The 22069-nt window shown below is 50.1% G+C and overlaps 1 protein-coding gene and 1 long non-coding RNA gene across 2 annotated transcripts; one reads left to right on the top strand and one right to left on the bottom strand.

Annotated features, from left to right (window-relative positions):
- Positions 1–506: 506 nt before the first annotated feature.
- LOC149370601 (uncharacterized) lies at positions 507–2279 on the top strand. Its single transcript, XM_089583768.1, has 2 exons — positions 507–624; positions 909–2279. The coding sequence occupies exon 2, from the start codon at positions 1151–1153 to the stop codon at positions 2225–2227; it is 1077 nt and encodes a 358-aa protein (XP_089439894.1). The 5' UTR covers positions 507–624; positions 909–1150; the 3' UTR covers positions 2228–2279.
- A 1932-nt stretch (positions 2280–4211) lies between these two features.
- LOC149370600 (uncharacterized) lies at positions 4212–5558 on the bottom strand. Its single transcript, XR_016291490.1, has 3 exons — positions 5306–5558; positions 5037–5244; positions 4212–4335 (listed from the first exon to the last, which is right to left on the bottom strand). It is a non-coding gene; the product is annotated as an uncharacterized LOC149370600 (long non-coding RNA).
- Positions 5559–22069: the final 16511 nt, after the last annotated feature.

Raw genomic sequence — 22069 nt, 5'->3', positions numbered from 1 at the left:
AAACTGCTCAGAAATAATATTACGCGTGCAACATGCCAAACGTGTTTAGCAACAGGAAAAAGCTTACTTCACCCTGCCCATAGGCAACGGGCGAACGTAACTCCGGCGCCGACGGAGGCGCCTCTCGCGGCGAGCCGCGCAGCGGAGACAGGATACGCTCGCCGTCGCACGCATTGGCAGTCAGGTCCGCATGCCATCTAATCGCCGCGGCTGGGCTGCGTACTCTTATTGCGAAGAATGCCGGGGTCTAATACGAATTGTTGCGTGGTCGGCTGCAACAGCACATATGGAAATTCGCCCGGGACCCGCTTTTACAGTTTCCCAAGCAAGCCATACGAACTGCGCCGACGTGATCGCTGGATCGCGCTTGTTCGCCGACAAAAGTAAGTTGCATCCTGCAGTTATATTCGTTGCTAACTTCAGAATGAAGCCTAATAAAATAATCACTATACGCAGCAACAATGGAACAGATTGGATGCCAGCACGTCACACGAGAATATGCAGTAAACACTTCGTCGGCAACGTGAAAGCGAATGAGGAGGGGCACCCATCTTACTACCCTTCCATATTTCCGGCCGTGTACAAGTCTGCAACGGGTCCTCTCTCTGACGATCGCTATGCCAGGTAGGTGTTGATGCGTTGTTTGCTGGATGTGTTTTATTGGTAGAAAAACAACACTTGTTTTTTGTTGATTCTATGCGTGCGGCAATGCGTACGCTGAGTGCTGCTGCAGAGGTTTTGTGATGAAGGAAGATGAAGCAAAATAGATCGAAATTTCAGTACACGCGCGGAAAAAAAGTACGAGAGCTATAAAGAGACGTACGCTTGAAGCTGGTGCATATGATTTTGAGAGTTTTAAAGTTTGAGTGGTCTGCACTTGCCTTTAAGTTTATTTCACGCTCGACTAGGAAGCGGAAGAGGTGGGAGCGCCAAAAGGAGCAAGAAAAGCTTGCCGACACTGGGGAACATGCAGAGCCAGCAGAAGCAGATATGCCTGCAGAGCCCTTACATGATGACAGCCAGCCGGACACTGAAGAGGCAGGAGATTGTGACACCATGGCAACAGAAGAGGAAGTTGGTCTTCGTCGTGTTGATGTATGTAGAATCTTTTGGTGGGGAAGGATGTTAAATGTGAACGTTTTAGTGATTTATGTGTACTTTTGCATTTCAGGTGTCAACAATGACCGAAGAAACAGGTGTTTGCTACAGCACAAACTTCACTTTTATTTCTGAAGTGAGCAATGGAAATGCATCCTCATACATCAGCCACAGGGAAGTGTGCACCACAGATCTTGGCAGCTCTTGTCATCCAGATTTTTGCGAAAAAAGCACTGGGCCAGTGTGCAAGCAGCCTTTTTTCGCAGGGTACAGTGCACTTTGCAATGATGAAGATGCATTTTATGACTTGACAGCAGTGACATTTCAAATTTTTGCCTTGTTGCTCAGCTTACTGCCAGCAGTGCCTAGAAAGATGAATGAATTGTCAATTGAAGACAAGCTTCTGCTATTTCTAGTTAAGCTGAAGCACGCACTGCCATTTTCAGTGCTTGGTGTCTTGTTCGGCGTGCACAGAAGAACTGCAGCTCGCATCTTTAAAGGGCTACTTGTGGATATCTTTTTAGCAAGCAAAGACTGGATTTACTGGCCATCACGTAAAGCTATCTTCAGCACGTTGCCACCAAGCTTCAGGCAGCACTACCCCAACTGCAGGGTTATTATAGACTGTACGGAGTTGGAAACTGAAGTGCCACCTGGTGTTGCAAAGCAGAACCTGTGGTATTCCCACTACAAAGGGAGGCACACGGTAAAATACCTAATTGGCATTGCCCCTAATGGTCTTGTGACTTTCTTGTCAAAGGGTTTTGGAGGGCGAACAACGGATGCCACAATTACCATTGAATCTGGGTTCATAAATTTGCTCGAGCCAGGAGACTTAGTCCTGGCAGATAAGGGCTTTCCTGGAATTCAGACAGGGGTTGGTGCTCAGAATGCTACCCTCATCATGCCTCCTTTTGCTACCAGTGCCCAATTCACTGAATCAGAAGTGAATGTAACCTATTTAACTGCTTCTGTGAGGATTCATGTAGAAAGGGTTATTCAGCGGCTAAAAATATTTACCATCATTTCACATAAGATCCCACAAGAGTTGACATCATATGCAGATGAAATCCTTCATGTGCTATCAGTCATCACCAATATGAAGAGTTCAATATTTTCAAAGGAATGAAGGACAGTCTCAGTAATTCAGGAGACGAATTGCAAAGGATGATTAATGACAGACAGGCAAAGCAGAATTGGTCTGAAAATCAATAGGCACAGGACTAATGTGCAACAGCCCCAGAAAAGAACAGAAGCTTGCAGTGAGTAGTGAGGCAGTGTAAGTAGGAAATGTACCTGCTTGGGACAGGTAGTGGCTGCAGATCCAGATCCCAAAAGGGAAATAACTAGAACTGGTTTGGGTTGAAGTGCATTCAGTAAATACTTTCAGGTCATGAATGGCAGGTTAACATCATTCCTCAAGAAGAAAGCATATAACAGCTGTATCTTACTGGTCCTCACCTTTGGTAAGAAATATGGAGGCTAAGAGTTCAACTTAAATTGAGAACCTTGCAGAGAGCTATGGAACGAAAACCTGCAGGTGTAACATTAAGAGATGGGAAGCATGCTGAATGGGCCGCGGAACAAATGCGAGTTAATAACATGCTAGTCAAAATCAAGAAGAAATGATCAGGTCAATTAATCTGAATGCAAGATAACATGGTCCATAAGGGTGACAGAGTGGATTCCAAGGGAAGGCAAGTGTAGCAGTGGGCAGACGACATTAGGAAGATTTCAAAGATCAAATGGATGAAGCTGGCATAGGACTGGGTTAATGGGAGTAATATGGGAGAGTCCTTTGCCCTGCAGTGGGGTAGTCAGGCTGGTGATTGTGATGTTGAAAAGATGTGAAGTGATAATCACATGCAAGCTGTATTGTGCCGCTGACGGTTGGGAGTGCATTGGTCCAACAATTATTCCTTGTAAAATACTTTATTGCATGCTTGAACTATCTTTCATACATTGTCATTGTCCAACATTTGTGCACTCGTGTAGTGCTTTTAGATAATGTTCAAAATAAAAGCTTCTGAGTTTCGGCACTGCTGCTGCCAAGAACTCATCATTCCTTGCAACAGGAATTGTCACTGAGTCTACATTGGAATACACAAAAAAATGACACATTTCAAGGCCTAAGACATGCAGACACACTTGAATCTGTGTGTAGTACTGATGGTGTTTCTTCAGCTGCAGCTCTCTCTCGCCAACTAAATACTTAAGCAAAGGCTTCTCTGTTACTTTCTTCTGACGTCGACTAAATGGGCACTTTATTTCTAGAAGAATGACTTCCGCTTCATTATTTCTGGAAGGTAAATTTGTTTTGTTATATGAGGGCAAATGTCTTCAGGCCATTCACCTGAATCCTGAATGTGGCATCAGGACTATATGCAGTCATGCCTCTTCAGGCCACTTACCTGAATATGCCATCAGGGCTACACGCCAGCCATGGCTCTTCAGGCTTTACAACAAGCCCGAACTGGGTAACCTTTACATTGTATTGACACTCAAACGCCACACGCGCTCTTGGCTCCTTTGCCAGCCCATAGAGCACAGCAGGGCCCATGAAGGGAGTCTCTGTTACAATTTTTTTTGCTCGTTCATAGAGCTGTGCATCGCAACATGTAAGAATCCTGTGTGCCTGGAAAAGCAAGCATATGCACAAAAATCATCAGCTGCGGCTGAACACAGTTGATCCCCCAATTAAATCAAACGTGAACCCGAAGCACTTTTTACGTACTTTGTTAATCAGTTGTTTTTGTTCTTGATCCAAAAGATTTTTGTGAGCTCTCATTTCCTTACGTAATAAATTATTAGTTACTTTAAATAGACAAGCTTACAGTTTTACAGAAGCATTGCTCACATTCATACAGGTGTATCTGGGAAAATAAATTTTAGTAATGAATAAAATTGTGGACAAAGCACAAAACAAATAATGAGGGATGTGACTCATCAATTTGCTTGCCAGTGTTTCGACAAGGGGAGATAAGTCCTGTTGCCAAAACATGGCAAGCAAGCTCAAGTTCTCCTCCATAGTTCACTAGGTTTCGGTCTGTGTCGAATTCCGTACTCCTTTCTTCTCGTCTGCAATGATATAGATAACGGCGAATTACCTTTGTTGCAGTGATTCTCGGGAATCTCTCATTTTTCCATTCGCTTCTGTCGTGTAATGTCCGAGTCGACAAAGCAGCAACATCATCAGGTTGCAGAGATGCGTACAGGTCTCTCTCCCAGTCTGAGAGCCTAGGTAGGTTGAAGTACAGAGAAAGTGGGAAAGCACCCCAAATTATTGCAGCTCTCTCAACATCAATGCTACATGCTGTTAGAAGCGTTACCAAAGGGACGGATGCAGCGCTGCATGTGTAAAAAGACAAATGGGGAGGGGGGCAGAGGTAGCAGTGTTATGTTAAAAGCTGAGGTATTGCATGGGGGGGGGGGGGGGGGGGGGGTCGTTGTCACGCCGCTGCACCGAGTGCAGCTGGCCGTAGTGACGCCTTTGGCAGCTGTTTTCTCTTGGATAACTAAAATGTACAGCTGAGGTAACGAAAATTACAAAAGAACGAAGCACAAACCTGTTCGGGAAGCAAACTGCTTCAAGAACTAATTTGCTGTCAGTGCGAGTTTTGACAACATAACTGTGGAACTTCCTCCGGTCCCTGTCCCACTGAAAAAGCTCTAGAGGCTGATCTGAGCAAAATGCGATAGGTGTGAAAGCCGATTCTTCAATAGTGCCAGCTTCTGCACGAAGCATATCTGTTAGCGGGCATTCGATGCCACCAAAAAACTGCAGCACATGTGTGACTGGAAAGCTTTGGGCACGCACTGAAAAATTATAAAAAAAGAACAGCATCAGGAGCGTTTGCAGAGGATTATGTTGTTTCTTGACGCCTCTGGTAAAGGTTCAGCGTTTGATTACAGGGATAAACAAAGCTCCAAAAACCCACCTCTCTCCTTTTTGGGAGCGCCAACTGTCGAATGCTTGGGGTACACTTTTTTTGCCGATGGAACGCGCCAGGATCTCGCCGCGCTGGTCCTCGATTCTCCAGTAGTGTTTTGTACGAACAGCGCGACAGCCGCCGCATGCTTACACTTCCCCGCGACACCGGCACGACAGTCGCAACGTGCTGCGATGATTCTCCTGCTGTTGTCAATCTGAAATAACAATGAGAGATGCGAGCCAGAAAAATACAAGCGATGAACAGACGTAGCTTACCTCGATCTCCACGCTCTTCGGCGGCGCGTTGATTTTAGTCTGCGCCATGCATTTCCCCCTTATTTCGGAGCCGCTTGAAAGCACGAGCTCTTTCACGTTGTGCACGTGACCGGCTTCAAGCAAAAGCTTGCCCTTTTTCAAGTTCGCTCCTCGGAAGAAGGAATTCAAATCTTCCAAATCGCGAAATGCCGCCGATATAACTATCGGCACGCTTTCCACCGCCATTCTACCAGCCTCGCGCAAGGCTGCCATGCCGTCTGCTACAGCGGAGCAATCCTGCGATATGTTCCCCGCCTGCCCGCCAGATGGCGCTGGTTGTTCAGCGATCGTGGCGGCTCCTGACGATTGCCCGTTGCCTATAGCAGTTATCGAGGCCTGCCGTTTCTCGTTCTCATCCATTTCATACCCAACAATTCCGGACAAAAATTTGTTTTAATAGGAAAAAGTGTATGAACGCATTTTTTTTTTCATACACTGGAAGATTTCACTATAGCAATACCCATCGATAGGCTTGCATTTTTTTTTTCGTATTAACGATTTTCTATCGTCAACTGCTCGATACGAGCGATGAAAAATATTTAAGATTTTGCTGCATATAGAAAAGGTGGACCATTACCTTCAATATTTACGTTACTGTACAGAGGGCAAAACACATGACTACAACAACCGAACTGTGTGTTCCGGAGCTCCCAAAGCCGCTGCGACCAAAAAGGCAAAAAATGACGAAATTCTATGAGTTTGACTGCACATGTTTACATCTATACCTTTTTTAACCAAATCTTATCGCTAGTTATCGCGTGTTACGTCCGAAACATGCTCAGAGCGTGTTCTAGACATGCGTTTTGCCCTCTGTACGTTACAATTTTCCAATATTAAATTTTTTTTCCCCCAAGAATGTAGGACATCTCCAGGAAATCTGTAGAATTCCACGGGCAGTCCTTGGCCGTTGATGTTCAGAGAACTATTGTGACAGCCCCAGACACAACAAGTTTCTCCACTCTTAGAACGTCGCGGAATTCACAGCGAGCGGCAACAACACTTTTGTGCGCCCGCGAGCAGGACGGCACGGTGCTCACAATGAAAGAGAGAGTGCCAGCTGCGCGAGCAGCACGCGCGTACCAGTCGACAGGCTGCTGGCTCAATGCGCTCCGCCCGCGACGTGCCCGGACGGAAACGCCAAAATGACCGGCAGGGGAGAAGTGGCGCTGGTGCAGTGGGAGCAAACTTCAGGTGCGCTTCCCTATACACAGATATAGTGAGAAAAGAGCATAAATTTACGCTGTCTACGTGCCATAAGCGTATGCATGCTTACGTACGTTAAACGCAAGCACATTCTCACTTTTAGTTCAGCGTATACTTGCAAAGACGCAAAAATAAACTCAGCGTGTGGTGCCGCCATCTGGTTGTTAGGGCGGGAACCATCACTGTCAACAAACCGACTCTGCTGTTAAACCTATAAGCTGCGGAATCGTCACTCTGAATAAAAAAAGAAAGCAAATTTATCACTTTTACGTTTCCTTGGAGGCGAGGTGAGAGGAAGCGAAAGACCTGTGCCGCATTTTTGGCCAGTGAACGCACTGAAAAAGGCAGCAACAACGAGAATTCAGTCCGAAGCAGGGGGTCCGGCTTCGAAGGGCGCCGCCATGTTTGTCGCCGCGCGGCGGAAATGGGTCCAGCCCGATCGTCCTCGCCGCGCCGCTTTCCGCGTGGCTCGGCGTCAAAAGCGGCCGAATCCGCTTCGCTCGCCGGATTTTTGGGCAAGTGTGAACGGGCCTGAAGGCAGAAGACCGGGGCGGCGCATGGACCAGGGAGCCCGGGGTCTAGCCTTCGCTCGCGTTCGGCCTCCGACAGCAAGCTTCGATACCTGGCAGCTCATCCAACGCCTGGCCGAGAACGAGAGCCGCACAGCGCCGCGAAGAATCCCCAGCCCGGCCGCAGAAGACTTCCAGCCATTCGTCGAGCCCGTGCCACAACAAACTGACTGAGCCCCGACGTGGACGAGCCCTACTGCATTTCCTGTAAGCGGCATCAAGCCAGATCCATTAATTAAATCATATTCTAAAATCATTCTTGGAGTCTGTGTATCAATCTCCTCGTGCCCAGTGTGGACACAAGGCCAATTCAAGAAACCGGTCAATCACAACGGCAAATTAGTCAAGGCAGCTCAAAAGTCAGCTCGACAGGGCGAATGCTTTCAGTGCGGTGACTCCACCCATTACGCTGCGCACTGCCCACTTCTTCGCGAGGAGACTAAAATCAAATCATTAGGGCCCGCGAATGGAGACAGGCTAGCAGCGAGAGTAGCCCTGGATGACTCCTCCTCTCTGCGTACTAACTTGAGGGAGGTAAAACTAGACTGCAGCGGCAAGGTAACTGACGCTATTGTCGACACCGGCGCCGATATCACTGTGATTCGTGAAAGCAGTGTGCCGGAGGAGCTAGTAACACCACACGGCAGCATAGAGCTGGTGTCAGCGTTTGGCGAGAAAGTGAGTGCTAAGCTAGCACTGCTGCCTCTAGCTTTAATTGGCGAAAAATCACCAATACAGGAGGTAGCGGAAGAGACACAAATAATGTGCGCTCTTACAGACAAGCTGAACTGCACCGATTGTTTAATATCGGGTGACACATGGGAGCAACTGCTTGACGCATGCCAGGCCAACACCGAGGCCCGGGTGCTAGCAGTGACGGAACAAAACAAGCTGAAGGGGTGCGAAATCGATATACCGGAGACGCCCGAGAGAGCGGAGCCGGAAAACACCGCTGGTAACGCAGCAACTCCGTCAGAAGCGGTAGAAGTGCGGAGCGAGGCGCGCGAAGCTGAACCGATACAAAGCAGTGACGCGCAGAAGTTCCGTGATGAACAGCGGAACGATTCCTTGCATTAGGCCTGGCAAGGTGCAAAAAGGGGCAAGGCGGGATTGTTTACGGTTGATGGGCTTCTCTATCACAAAGACTACGTGCTAGGAGAGCGGGTGCATCAATTGGTACTACCGGAATCGCGCCGCAAAGCTGTGCTTGGTCTGGCCCACGAATCTTACTGGGGAGGCCACCTTGGTGCCCGCAAAACTAAAGCGCGCATTAAGTATTCTTTCCACTGGCCAGGCATGGAGAAAGACATTCGAGACCGCTGCAGCAGTTGTCACAGCTGTCAGGTCCGCTCGGACAAAAGACAATCTGATCGAGTGCCGATAGGACCACTCACGCGGCCGAAAGTGCCATTTCAGAGGGTGAATGTTGACGTGATCGGACCGCTCGATCAACCTTCTTCAAGAGGGCATCGCTATGCACTCTGCGTAATTGACCTGTGCACACGCTGGCCGGAAGTGGTCTGCTTGAGATCTTTGTCCGCTAAAGCTACCTGCGAGGCCCTATTAGCAATCTTCAGCCGCACAGGCGTTCCTGAGGTGGTATGTTCCGACTGCGGGACTAACTTCACCGCCGCCTTGACGAGAGAATTTCTCGCGAGATTGGGTTGTCCTCCACGATTCTCTACTCCTGACCACCGAGAAAGTAACGGATCGGTGGAAAGGTGGAACAGAGTGTTCAAAAATATGCTGTTTCACGTTATTGAGAGGAATGCGAGGGACTGGGACAGATTCATCCCGTTTTTACTATGGGCATATCGAGAGGTGCCCCATGACACAACCGGTGTGTCGCCTTTCCGGATGCTGTACGGTAGGGACCCGGTTGGGCCACTCGCGATACTAAAGAACAGTTGGGCAGGTGATATTGAGCTGCCGGCAGACCTCGCAGACTCGCCCGCTGATTATCTGAAACAGTTAAAGGTGCAGCTTGAACTCGCAGCCGATGCTGCAGAGCTGACCAGCACAAAGCAACAAGAAGCTTACGCTTCTCAATACAACAAGCACTCCTCTATAAAGAATTTCAGACAGGGCGATACGGTGCTGATCTTCGATGACAGCCGTTCAGGGAAACTGTACCCAAAGTGGTTGGGACCGTGTACGGTAACAGGGAAGTATCGCGAGCACTCATACTACGTGCAAATGCGCGACGGTCGCCAGAGACTGGTTCACGCTAACAAGATGCGCCCTTACGTGAGCAGGGTAGCATCGGTGAGCATCATGCTTCATGATGACAGTGATTTCGGGGAGGTGGAATATACCCCGCGTGCGAACGAGGATGAAGTGTCATGCGTAGCCCTCGGGGTGGAAAAAACAGCATATCTCGATGTAGAGACGGCTACTATAATCGCGCTGTATTCGACCAGCACAAAGAACTCTTCGCCGCGAAACCAGGCGTAGCGCGTGTGGGCGCGCATCACATAAAGCTGGTGGAGGTCGCCAAGCCGAAACGCAGTCGCCCGTACCGAATCGCTGAGACTGAAAGGTGAAGTCGCCAAGCAGATTAAGGAGCTGCTAGACTTGAATCTCATATACCCGTGTGAGAGTCCATACGCGCATCCAATCGTAAGCGCGCCTAAGAAAGATGGGTCGATCCGTCTGTGCATCGATTAAGGCCGATTCACACGACGGACCGTTCGCCCGCGGCCCGCGCACTACGTGTGCATACGTCAGCACTTTGAGAGGCGCTCTGGATGCATGGATGGATGGCGGCCGACAGCGCGCCCCTCAAAGTGCTGACGTATGCACACGTAGTGCGCGGGCCGCGGGCGAACGGTCCGTCGTGTGAATCGGCCTTTACCGGACCTAGACGGATGCCTATCCAATGGGATGCCCACAGGAGCTCATTTTGCGTGTAGGAGCCGCGAAGTTCATTACACTCATCGACCTAAAACGAGGCTATTGGCAGGTGCCCCTAGATGAGGGCTCACAACTTGTAACAGCCTTCGTGTCGCATTGCGGTCAGTTCGCATGGAGGGTCATGCCCTTCGGCCTGAAAAATGCAGCTGCCACTTTTCAGAGGGATATGAACAACGTGTTGGCTCCTCATGAAGTACGCGTGCGCGTATTTAGATGATATAGCCGTCTTCAGTCAATCGCTAGAGCAACACGTGGAGCATCTGCATGGGGTGTTCACTACTTTGGAGACCGCAGGATTGCGCGCTAACGTAGAGAAGTGTCAGTTAGCCCAGGCTTCAATCCGGTATTTGGGACATATTGTAGGCTCGGGCAAGCACGGCCCAGACCCTCAGAAGTTGGAAGCGATCGAGAGGCTCCAGGTCCCTAAGACAAAGAACGAGTTGAGGAGCGCGCTCGGTCTCTGTGGCTACTACCGTAGCTACATTCCGAAGTTCGCGGAGATAGCTCGCCCTCTAACGCAGCTGACGGGAAAAAGTGTACCGACCCAATTGCCGTGGTCACCAGAAGCCGATAGCGCCTTCCAGGCACTCAAGCGAGGCCTCTGTGCAGCCATTTCGCTGAGTACACCTGACCCGCAGAGGCCATACGTACTCTACACGGACGCCTCAGCTGTGGCTGCAGGTGCTTGCTTATCGCAAACTGCCGATGACGGCTCGGAACAGCCGATCGCCTTCGCAAGTCATCGTTTTACACCGACGCAGATGCGGTGGGCCACGATCGAAAGAGAAGCATTCGGGGTCATTTGGGCGTTAAAGAAGTTCGAGACGTGGGTATTCGGTGCCCAGGTAACTGTTGTGTCCGACCACAATCCGCTGTCGTACCTCACGAGGAGCGTACTCCGGGGTGCGAAACTTACTGGCTGGGCTTTGGCGCTGCAGCGCTATAATGTGACGATCTAACATTAGAGGTAAAATTCACGCGAATGCAGACGCACTCTCGCGTCACCCAAATGGTTGCTGGGAGTAATGACTGACTCGAGGCCCGGAGCGTTCACTAGGGGCATAAACAGGGTGACGCTGAAGCACGTGTCATCGCCCCTGTGCCGTGTGAGACCAGTGTGCTTCCCGGGACATCAACCTGCCAGCTGTGCACGTGCGAACGGTGTGCGAAATGCGGTGTGAGAACTGTAACCCTAGGACGGGTTTGGACACTCTTTGCATGTCGCCTTGTTGATGTGCACATGTTTGTCATTTCTTTTGTATTACCTTGTAATAGGAGTTTTGTATTACCTTGTAATAGGAATTTTGTATTACCTTGTGTAGGAATGTGTTACGGAACGCGGCGTTGGCGTCCCTCCTTGTTATCTGTGTAATTCAATTAATCATTTTAGTGATTATTGAATCTTGGGAGGGAGGTGTAAGGTTGGCGCCAGTCAATCGCCTCTTTCCATTTTAACCGGCGCCGTAATAACGACTGAAAAAGCCGCTCTACGAGCTGCGGCGCGGCGACAGCATCGCGGTCGTTAGCCTGGACGGCGTTCGCAGTTTCACTAGAAGCTCGTTTCCGTGTTCTTTTTTTTACCAAAGTGAACGAGAGGTCTCCCCTATCAGTTGAAGGTCGCGTTTCCGCCCGGTCGCGGCCTGCGGGAAGAAAGCATCCTCCGTGGCCGAGTGCGGATCGCCCACAGGTCTGTTGTGGGGAGAGGGAAGGGCAGCATTCGCGCCTCGCGGCTTTCTTCAAAGGGTTAGGCTCGCGGAGGGCGCGCTTGCGGTTAGCGAAGGCATCCCTTCTCTGACAGGGCCGGTGCCACACGGCGTGGAGCGGTACGGACAATGCCCGCTGGCTGCGCGCCCATTTGCTAGCCTCATCTGGGAATGTTTAGCGGCATCAAACCTGCCCCGAAGGGGGTGTCGCGGTCCCTGTTGCGGGAGGGCGTTCGTCGCCGCGTTTGCAAGCTGTGTATGGCGCCGAGGCCGGGGGTCTTAGGGAGAGAGCTAGAACACATGTAGTGACGAGGCTCCTCCTGCTCACGGCTTGGCAATAATTCAACTTTTCGTTTTTTGTTCTTTTCGTGTGGGGAGAGAGCGCGGGGCGCGCGATGCTCTGCCGCCATCGCGACACAGAGATTTTGGTCTCGACCGGAGCCAGGCACGCAGACCGTGCTCTCGAGTAGCCGTGGAGTGGGTCCACGGGGCGGCTGGTGGGACATGATGCTGTCATGTATATACTCCTTGGAAATAGTCGTCTGTGTACATAAAACCTATATCAGTGCTCGACAAGAGTTCCTGTCTTTCCTGCAAGTCTCATCCTACTGGCTCAGTACTTCGTTGGAAGAAAGAAGAACGGAGGGACAACATCTCTGATCGCTGATCGCCCCCTCGTCTTGGCGGACACCAGATATGCGACACAAACTCGCGACGAACTTCTGGTTCGAAAAGTCTGCGGACCTTCTACAGTACTGCCGGACGGACCGGGTGTCAGGGCGCTGTTGATGAGGGGGGCAATAAAAAAATGACGAATAGCTGGCGACAGCGCGGCTAGCCGAGGGCAGCGAAGGCCTTACGCATCCCTCGCCCTTCCTGATGATGTGAAATGCTTCCGCGATCTCCCTCGTGCGCTGATCATGATGTACAAACAACACTTCCGTGTCAACAAAATACGGAACACAATCACACGTGAGGCAGTGTTGTGCTACATTTCTATTATCTCTGCTGCTGACAGAATTGGCGTGTTCTGTGAGGCGAATGTTGATACAACGACCCGTCTGGAGATCGCGGAAGCATTTCACATCATCAGGAAGGGCGAGGGATGCGTAAGCAAATCCTCGATTAGCTTGTCAGGGAGGGAAATGAGCCTGCTTCATTCTGGGTAGGGAGGGTGAGGTAATGACACACGTGCCTTGAATGGATGATTGCTGTTTTTTGTTTTTTTTTGTTTTCTCTATTTTTACGCTTGTGAGTGGCAACAGTGTATCCGGGTTTGGCAAGGTGTATTTGCGCATGTCTGGGTAAATGTATAAATTGACTGCGTACGTATGAATAAAATTCAGTTGTAAGTTCAGCGCCGTCAGTCTGTTTCCCTTGTCCTCTGTCCGTGTTCGTAAGCGCTGGTTTTTTCTACAATGGTTCACCACCAACTCGCCCAATCCTCAGTTCTACTACTTTCCTATTGACGCCTGAACGTTTCAAGCCATATTTAAAAAGATAATTTTTTTATCTCGACTAATTATTCAAATAGGAGGACCGAAAAAATAGTACTCTAACTTTAGATAAACCCTAACAACATCCACGCGATTTCAGTCCAGAAGAACGCTTAGTTTTTTTTATAAATCTTGGTCCAAGTTAGCTGGGACACCATGTATATCTTCTGCTATCCCGCGGGCCCACGGCGCTGTCGCTCGAGCCTTTGTCTCGTTTCGGCAGGTCCGCATGCATGTGTAGGCCACTGTGTTGTAGCTCTGCGTGAATAAAAAATCAAATGGAAGGAAAGAATGCACTCGCTGTTTTACGGCAAAGTCAGAGAACTCATGGAGACCATGGGATTCGGAAAGATGTTCTAGGGCAGCCTGTTCTGCCGGTGCCCGAAACTGACTGCCATGTCTTTCCTGGTTCGGCGACCACTCGAGTAAGGACCCGAGTACATGTTCCCAAGAAAGCTTTCTGCTGAGAAGGGGTTCGCGATGAGCACTGCGTTATTCAAAGGTACGTCCTTTGTCAAAAGTTTAGAGCCCAGGGGGTTTGCTTCTAAGCACTATTGTGGCGCTCCTGTAGCACTAATAGAAGTCCTACGCATCGGAGGGAGCAGGATCAAAAATCTTCTTACCTTCAGAAGATTTGAGACGCTGAGGACGCATTACGAGGAAAGCAATATGTCCCAGAAGCAAACCCCCTGGGCTCTAAACTTTTGACAAAGGCTGTACCTCGATCGCCGCGCATCATTTTTTTGTGCTAGACTATATTCAGACACAACTCAAGAACGAAACCGCAAAAACATCTCAAAAGAGGCTCTCCAGCCAATAACGTTGGCTGTTTGTCATGGCCTCGCGGTTAATCTCATAGCGTACGCGACATCGGAGGTGGTTGGAAGGTGTCTACCTGAAATAGGACTTACCGCGATGTCATATACGCAAGTCGGTCGACGCCGTAGGCTTGAGGGGCTCTGGCCGCAAAGATTACACGGATCTTGAGGAGCCAATAAAGTGAAACCGAAATTATTTGATGCGTGAAGCTCCGCCACTGCATGAGGCAGGGAGGCGTGCAGGAAGACACCGACCGCCTTCTCCGACCAAGTTTCCGGGCATCGCCGCCGCGGAGACGGACAGTTTTAGCATCGTCAGACAGCCGTACGGTGTTGTGCCCGGGATGTCCTCCAGCCGAAGTGGATTCAAACGCGGACTCTCGCCCGGCGTAGCCACGGCAGCGGCGACAGCAAGCCTCCTCTGAAAGCAGTCAGCGAAGCTCTGCCAGCGCACCCTCATCTAGGACGGACACTTGCCAAGGCCAGCCGTAGTTGCCCTTCAAAGGGCCACTGACCAGGGTCCGGACATTTTTGAAAAACAAGTCCACTGCATAGATGAGGCATCGAAGATAACCTCTGCAAAATACTAGAGCCATGCGCGCCGCGAAAAGCTGCTAAAATTCAAATCAAAGCCCGCTCGTTCTTTCCTTCAACAAAACGTCTCCGCCCCACTACTCTGAACCCCCTTGACGTCATAGGGGTTACTTTCGCTAAAGGCACTCCATTGGTGCATCATTCTGACTGACGGGAGAAGGTTGGGCGTAGCCTTGGCGTTGCGTCGTCTGCACAACGCTTTCCGCAGCGCCTTCTGTTCTGGCACATGCCTACAAACCCGCATGAAGGAACAACAACAAACAAACAAAAAAAAACTGCGGAGGGAGCGTACGGCGACAGCCTTGAACCCTAGCCATAAAAAGTAAAAAACAGTAAAACTGAGTGAGTTGGTTCGCCCCCCCCCTCCCCCACCGCCGTGATCACGTCACGAGACGCTCTGCGTGCGCGCTCCCTTCTCAGTTTTTTTCTTCTATGTAAGCCCCCCAAAACAAGGTTTTAATTACTAGTGCTGCAAAGCCTTTCCCTCGCTCGCCCACTTGACCGCTCCGCACACACACCGCTTATCCTTCAAGCATCTTGCGTACGCCTTGACTCCAATGAACGACATGGGCTTCGGAGCGGAGAAAAGACACACACACAGAACACAAACACACATTAAGAAAAGCAAACGGGCGGTTGCCGGGTCCGCACTTCGCCGTGTGTTTGGAACACAACCGACTTCCGCCCCTCCGCTTGTGGTGGTGGTGAAAACTTTTATTTTGTGAAAAAGAGTTTGGGAGCCACAGAGTGGCTCCGCTACATGGTCGGCGTCCCTAGTCCGGGACACCGCACGACGAGGCCCCGTCTCTCGCCCGTTTCACCAGAGCTTGTGAAGCGGTGGAGAGGCCTAAAAAAAAAGGAAAGGTGGCTCGTCAACTGGGAATGACAAACAGATGAATGAAAGGATGCGCTCGCTAACAAGTCTAGGTGGTCGAGCCGATCGCGCCTCTCGATCGTTCAGTGTGCGGAGAAAATGCGACGGTGCTGTTTCGTCGTTGGATGCGCACGCAACGCCTGGAGTAGCAATAACCAAGAAAAGAATTATATTGAAGGCGGGGCCATGACGTAGAGATGTGACGCACTCCACAGACACCACGCCTCCGGCTAGCATCGGAGAACGAAGGGGCGATTTTGCCTTGCCGAGCCTACTCGACGAGGAGCCGGAGAGAAAAATCTCGAGGAGGGAACGGAAGGAGAGGAGGCTCGCTCAAAGAGAGGTAGAGAGTGTGCGACCAGGGGCTGGTCACAGGCCCTTTCAAGACGGGACCCGGGTGTCAGCTGGGTACAGTTACCTCACCGCGGCATCCGTCGTCAAAGGAGCAGTTTCCGGCGAGCGATTTCCCTTCACCGCGTGGCCTTACGGGTGGCCCTGGGCCTTGTGGTCTTGCACTGATGGAGAACAAGTGCAGGCCACTCGTGCGACCCCCTGCACACCGTGGGAGTGCCACTCGCGCACCTTCCGATGTCTGTGCGACATTGATGGCATCCTCCTCGCCCTCAAGCCCAACACCTGACGGGGGCGTGTTCCCCAATGAGAGACTGCGTATGATGAGTGCGAAGGTGAACTTTTCAGGACACGCCTTCCTCAGCGGGCCCGGCCTCCATCTAGGGAATTCGGGGAAGGAAAACACTAGCTCCCTCTCACAGAGACTCCCTTCTGCTAAGTTGCTCCTCACTTGTACATAATGTAAATACTCTGTATAAAGCTTCTCCTTGTCTTCTCGTAGCCGCGTCTCTGATCTTCCTCGTCCCTTCTCCGGCTCGACCACGAAACCTGCATCCCAACAACGGCTAATCCGGGATCGTTGCCGTACCTACCGTCGGTTCACTTGCCTTATACCGTGCCAGAACGGCAGAGTGTGTATGTGTGTATGGTGATGATACTGACCTTTACGCAAGTCCAAAGGCGCAAAAAGAGTTGGCTTGTCAGAATTACTTTCTTTGCATAAATGATCATATAATTACGAACGTACACGAAGCTTGCATGTAATTTGTATCATTGGCAACAGATTTTCGTTTTTTGCTAGCTATACCAGGCTATGTCAAAGCGGAGGCCAATCCAAGTCCGAGCTTAAAACAGCGTGAAGGACACGGACGATGACACAGAGGCGCGCTGGCACGCGCGCTCACGCACGCACGCACGCACGCACGCACGCACACACGCACGCACGCACACGCACGCACAGACACACACACGCACACTTGCCGGGGAATTAAAAAAACCTTCGTAAAATCGTTAAATCGAGTTTTAAAGGACCTCAGAAAGGGGCTCTCAATAAAGTTGCCGTATGTCTGGGATGTTAAACGACGCTGCTTCACATACATCCATTGGCAAGAATTTTTTAAATACGTTTTGTTTAAGATGAGTTATGCAGTCAAAATTTGAACTTCCGCGTCAGCGCGCCTTTCCCTCCCCTCGTCAGTTTTCGCGCGCAAAACGTTGGCGCTCCTCCGCCGGACCCACCCACTCGACCCCTCCCCTATTTCCGCCGGCCCGCACGCTATGGTCACGGCCGTGGCATCTGCGTGACGCCTGAAAGAATTTGGCGCGGTGAACCAATGATACCTCCCATCCCCCTGATGACGTCATTTGCGCAACGTGACGTCGTATGCCAGGTTTCACGCGGAAGTTCGCCACCGCGCGTCGCCGCGAGGTGCGCGAGCGGAAGTTTTCAAAAATGTATTGTAAATTTCCCGCTCGCTTTTGAGGTCTCGTACGCGGCATGGACGCTTGGTGGCCTGTACTCTACGTAGTGCAAGCATTTTGAAGCCAAACTCGAACACGCTTTTCTGCGGCCCTTTAACTGTATCAAGCTCGCTTTGTTCCAAATCGCCTTCCCATTTTCGGCAGAGCTCAAAACAGTATCGCAATTTTTTGCAACATTTTTTTCCCATCTCGCAAATACTTTGCGTAATGGCTCGGCAGAAATACAAAACCTCTTCCCTAACCGAGGGAAAAGGGGGTGGAGTTTGAAGCCCAGCAATGGCCGCTTTATGTTCAATGATGTGAATGAAGACAGAGCCACGAATTCAGGTAATAACATGTATATATATATATATATATATATATATATATATATATGTAAACACAGACAAATAAAAACGCCGTTACATTAACGCGTCGTTACATACGAACTTGTAACAGACTTACATTATGCTATGGAAGTACATGCAAATTACAGAAAAGCTTTTGCATATAACGAAGGCAGATGAATAATAATATAGAGCGAAAAGTTCAAAGTGAAAATAAGTTAAAAAAATTCAGGGGGCGCTTTGGCTCCCTAAAGTGCTGCAGTGCGAAAGCCATTCTTGGCTCACTGTTCGGCATTGACTGCGAGACTGTTTGTGCTCTACTAGTGCTTTATTTTACTACACATTACAAATAAACACTTTCAGTGCCGATTTTGACTGCTTCTTTAGCACGACTCTCTCTCCGCTTCGATGAGTTCGGTTGTATCCATGGCTCCGTTCGCAGTAATGAGGTATGTAGTGAGGTCACCCACGGACGTATTACGCCCCCTGTCGGAGCGGACGACAACTATTTTTTATTAGTTGTCGTGTGCTCCAAAAGATGGCGTCAGGCATCCGTGGGTGACCTCGTTAGTTCGAATCCGCGCACTCTGACGTCATAATCATTTCGACCAACCGAAAAGCGTGACACCTCTGCTGACCACCTTCTGTCGACAACGGTGAGGCATTAAAGGCTTTCGCCTTAAAAATAAGTATACGGTGACCGGGGCCAAGGGCCAGTCCTGTTTCTTCCACCAGTCACCACTACACGGAGCTCTTCTCGAAGGCGCTGGTCCTGCCGGAACAGCAAGCGGTTTGTTGAGGGAAATGCGGTGTCGTCGGCGCCTGGCAGTGCCGGGAGTGCTCGGCGACGCTTCTGCCCCTCGATCAGCGGACTGAAGCGGGTGACGACGGGCTTCTCTTTACAAGCTTTGTGGCGGACGCCGGAGACTGTCGTGGCCTTTCGTTCACTAATCACCTCACCCCTCAAACATCGTTCACACACCCCTTTGCCGCTGTTTGACCTGCCTGTTGCAGCGGGGTGAAGGTCACCTTGGTTGTGAGCCGTGGTTGGGGTCGCCTATCCGCCAAAAAGGATACAACACACGTATGCAAAAAAAAAAAAAACACACGTATGCCCTTACTTCTGTACTGCTAGGGGTCACCTTGAAGACCAGAAAAGAAAGATACAAATCGAGCAAGCTCCACGTAAACCATGTACTGCTAATACCGCGAGCTCGTTCACGCACCCGACGAATAGAAGTATGTCCCCGAGCTTGAGGTACATAATATTTTAACCTCACGGGCCGCCTTCACATGTTTAATTACACAAGACATTAAAAAGCACAAATACTGCCACGTTTGTGACACTTTGCTGGACATTATATTCAGCGCTTTCGCCGATTATATGCGGCTTTCATATGCTGTTCCCCAGTTTTGAGCCGATGTTCTGGTTGGAGGACTCGATTTCGCTTTCTCTATCGCTATCGATCGGACCCTTCCTGTCCCAACTGTCCCTCTACCTATGCGGACCTGGCCCATTGCCTCTTCTATTGCCCCGCTGCTCAGCAGTCGGGTTCCTTCCCCCCACCCTCTCTATCCATCACCACCTGGCTCGACTGGCTTGGCGCTGAAGGGGAAGAAGAACAGCGGCTTCTGGTCGCCCAGGCGGTCGACATGCTCGGCCTATAAATTATGGTCGAATAAAGGTCTTTTACTACTACTACTACTAATATGTGAGACATTATTCTCACCCGATAACCCCCCCCCCCCCAAAAAAAAAAAAAACTTTGCTGTATAGATCATAATCATGCAAACGTATTACATTTAAGTACTTTGGTATTATTAAACTGAGCAGCATTTCTTCAAATCTTCCCGCACGCATTTCCCTCGAAGCACCGAAACGCTACAACAACGCCACTTTTTTTATTCGGTCAAATGTTGATACATTGTTCTTATTACACTTTTTTATTGAGCTTTTGAGGTGTTACAAATGTAATAACATTTTACTAACCATAACTGACACATAAGTGCAACAAGGTTATCAAGGCGACAGCCTTTAATCGCTCATGCTCGCGGTCGCGTCCGTCCGTGCGCTGGAATCGTGCCAACTGTGGCCTCTCCTCCGCGCAGCTGCGCGACCTCCTTCCCTCCTTGGCAACCCAGTGCACTGGTGGGGTGCGCAGCTGTGCATAGCAACCGTTACGTCCACACAGTAGCGGTAGAACGAGCGCGCGCGCGTCGGCGGCGGCAGCTGCACCGCCGCTCCTTCGCCAGACGTCTCGCTGCAGTCGAGGCTTTGGCCAAGCACACTTTAGAATTCCCAAAGTGTCTTCAGTAATTTTTTGGACCAGATGGCACCCGGGTCCTCTCTGCAATGTCCATAACGGCAGGCCTTGAGAGCTATTTTCGGCATGTATACAGAGTGCACTGCCAAAGGTGCGCTGTCTACTTCCAGAGGAGACTTGCCGTCGCCGTGGCTACGCCGGACGAGAGAGTCAGGGAGCTGAGGCATAACATCGTGCAAGACCAGGCCTGTCTCTGTCAAAGGTGCAATCAACACTTTGCAAGGAGAATGGGGCACAAGGGCGACACGCACTAAAATGCACCAATATTCGTACATGCACCTCCCACGCGTACCTTCAAACGGAGAACATCACCTCAGACTTACATAGCCAGCCGTTAACGGTGCCGTAAGTGATAGTGGCGGTTAGGTAACGCACAGTTTTCTAATTAATTTTTTTTGGGTTGCGCATGCGATCTATAGCAGGAATCCTCACATATATTTAACTGGAAATTCGTGTTGAAAAAACATCATTACTGCACGAAAAGTGAGAAAATTTCTGAGCCACAACGCTTGAAGATGTTTTTGGTTATGATCTGAACTCCATAGTAAATAATAGTTTGTACTTGTTCTCCAGTAACTGCTTGATCATTAAAATAACATGTCGAACACAGCGTTAGCATAATGTTTATATAGACTCCGAAGAGTGGAAAGTTGGGCTTGTCGGTTTACAATCATATTGGGAACATCGCTAACACAGGACGGAGCGAGAACACAACACAGGCGCTGACTAGCAACTGGCGTTTATTTCAGAAATACAGACATATATACATACCGAAACCCCGCAGTCGAGATAAACAGATTCAACCTCTGCTCGAAAAGATGGCGAGGGAAAAGGCACGGGCTCAGCTGACGACAAGAGAAACTTAACCAGAGACGAACCGGCAATAAGGTGAACGGGGGTAACAAAGGGAGAGTGGATGAAAACAAACAAGGAAAAACAATAACAGGGGAATCATTTTTTTTAACTGCTACGGGCGTATGTCAAGGATGTAGTGAAAGTGGCGAGTTGAAAGGCACGCGCTCATCCCGAAAGGAAGAAAAGGGGCGATCAAACGGCAACAAAAAAAGGGGGATGAACTGGTGAAAACAAACAGCAAACAGGAACACCACCAACAGGGGTTAATTAAGGCACATCGGGGAGGTAGCTGGCCAGTATTAGGATTTATGCCCAAAAGCGGTTTCTTTTGAAAGTATTTGATAGACGGTGCACTGACACAAGTGTGATCTTTTTTATTGGCGATAAAAGCTGCCCAGATTTCTCAAGCGTGCTGGCTGAAATATTTCTTGATGATGCGGATTTTGTCAAGCAGGGGAGAGAATTTGCATTTTGGGCGGTGAATGACTAAGTTCGATTCCGCAGTGGCATTTTGAGTATTTGAGAATTAGCGTGCTCGCGCAACCTGTCATTAATACAACATCCAGATTGCCCTACCTAGGACCTGCCACACGAAAGCGGAATTCCGTACACAGCGTTTTTTGCTGATCTTAAACCAACAAAAAGATCGTAAACCAACACAATGTTCTTGAACCAACAAGCCCAACTCTCCGCTCTTCTGAGTTCCATTTCTCTCCGACGTAGAGTGGGACCGTGTGGTGGTCCAGGGACTCAAGGGGGGTCTAAACACACTTGCCATAATTAAGTTTTTCTCTCTCTGTCTACATCGGGCCCTTTCGCTTCTATCGTTCTTCACGCTCTCCGCAATCCTTTCCTGTGTACCGCGATGCTTGTGTCGGCCTCATGCCGTGCTCGGCTCCTCATGTTTGCCATCAAGAATGACTACCTTCCCCTGCTGTGGCCCTTCTCGTAGGCCCGTTCCAACCTTCACGCGGACATGGGCTGCGCCTGTGCCGCATCCTGCGGTGGGAGGCTTGGCGACAGGTACAGCTTTTCCAAGAAAGCCTGTTCATCGCCTGCGACAAGTCTGCCAGCCGGCAGGACACCGCCGTAGGTTGCACCAAGAACTTCAAATCGCCGACCGCATTACCGAGTTCACCTGGCAAAGGTTCGTTTCGCTCCTTTCGCTACCAAGAAAACGTGCGGCACCGCCCGTCCGCTGTTGGGACTGTGGCATC

The sequence above is a fragment of the Amblyomma mixtum genome, chromosome 1 (assembly GCF_055824585.1).
Source record: "Amblyomma mixtum isolate Tamu chromosome 1, ASM5582458v1, whole genome shotgun sequence".
NCBI lineage: Eukaryota > Metazoa > Arthropoda > Arachnida > Ixodida > Ixodidae > Amblyomma > Amblyomma mixtum.
Note: the sequence above shows the minus strand (reverse complement) of the source record. Positions and strands in the feature narration are given on the sequence as shown.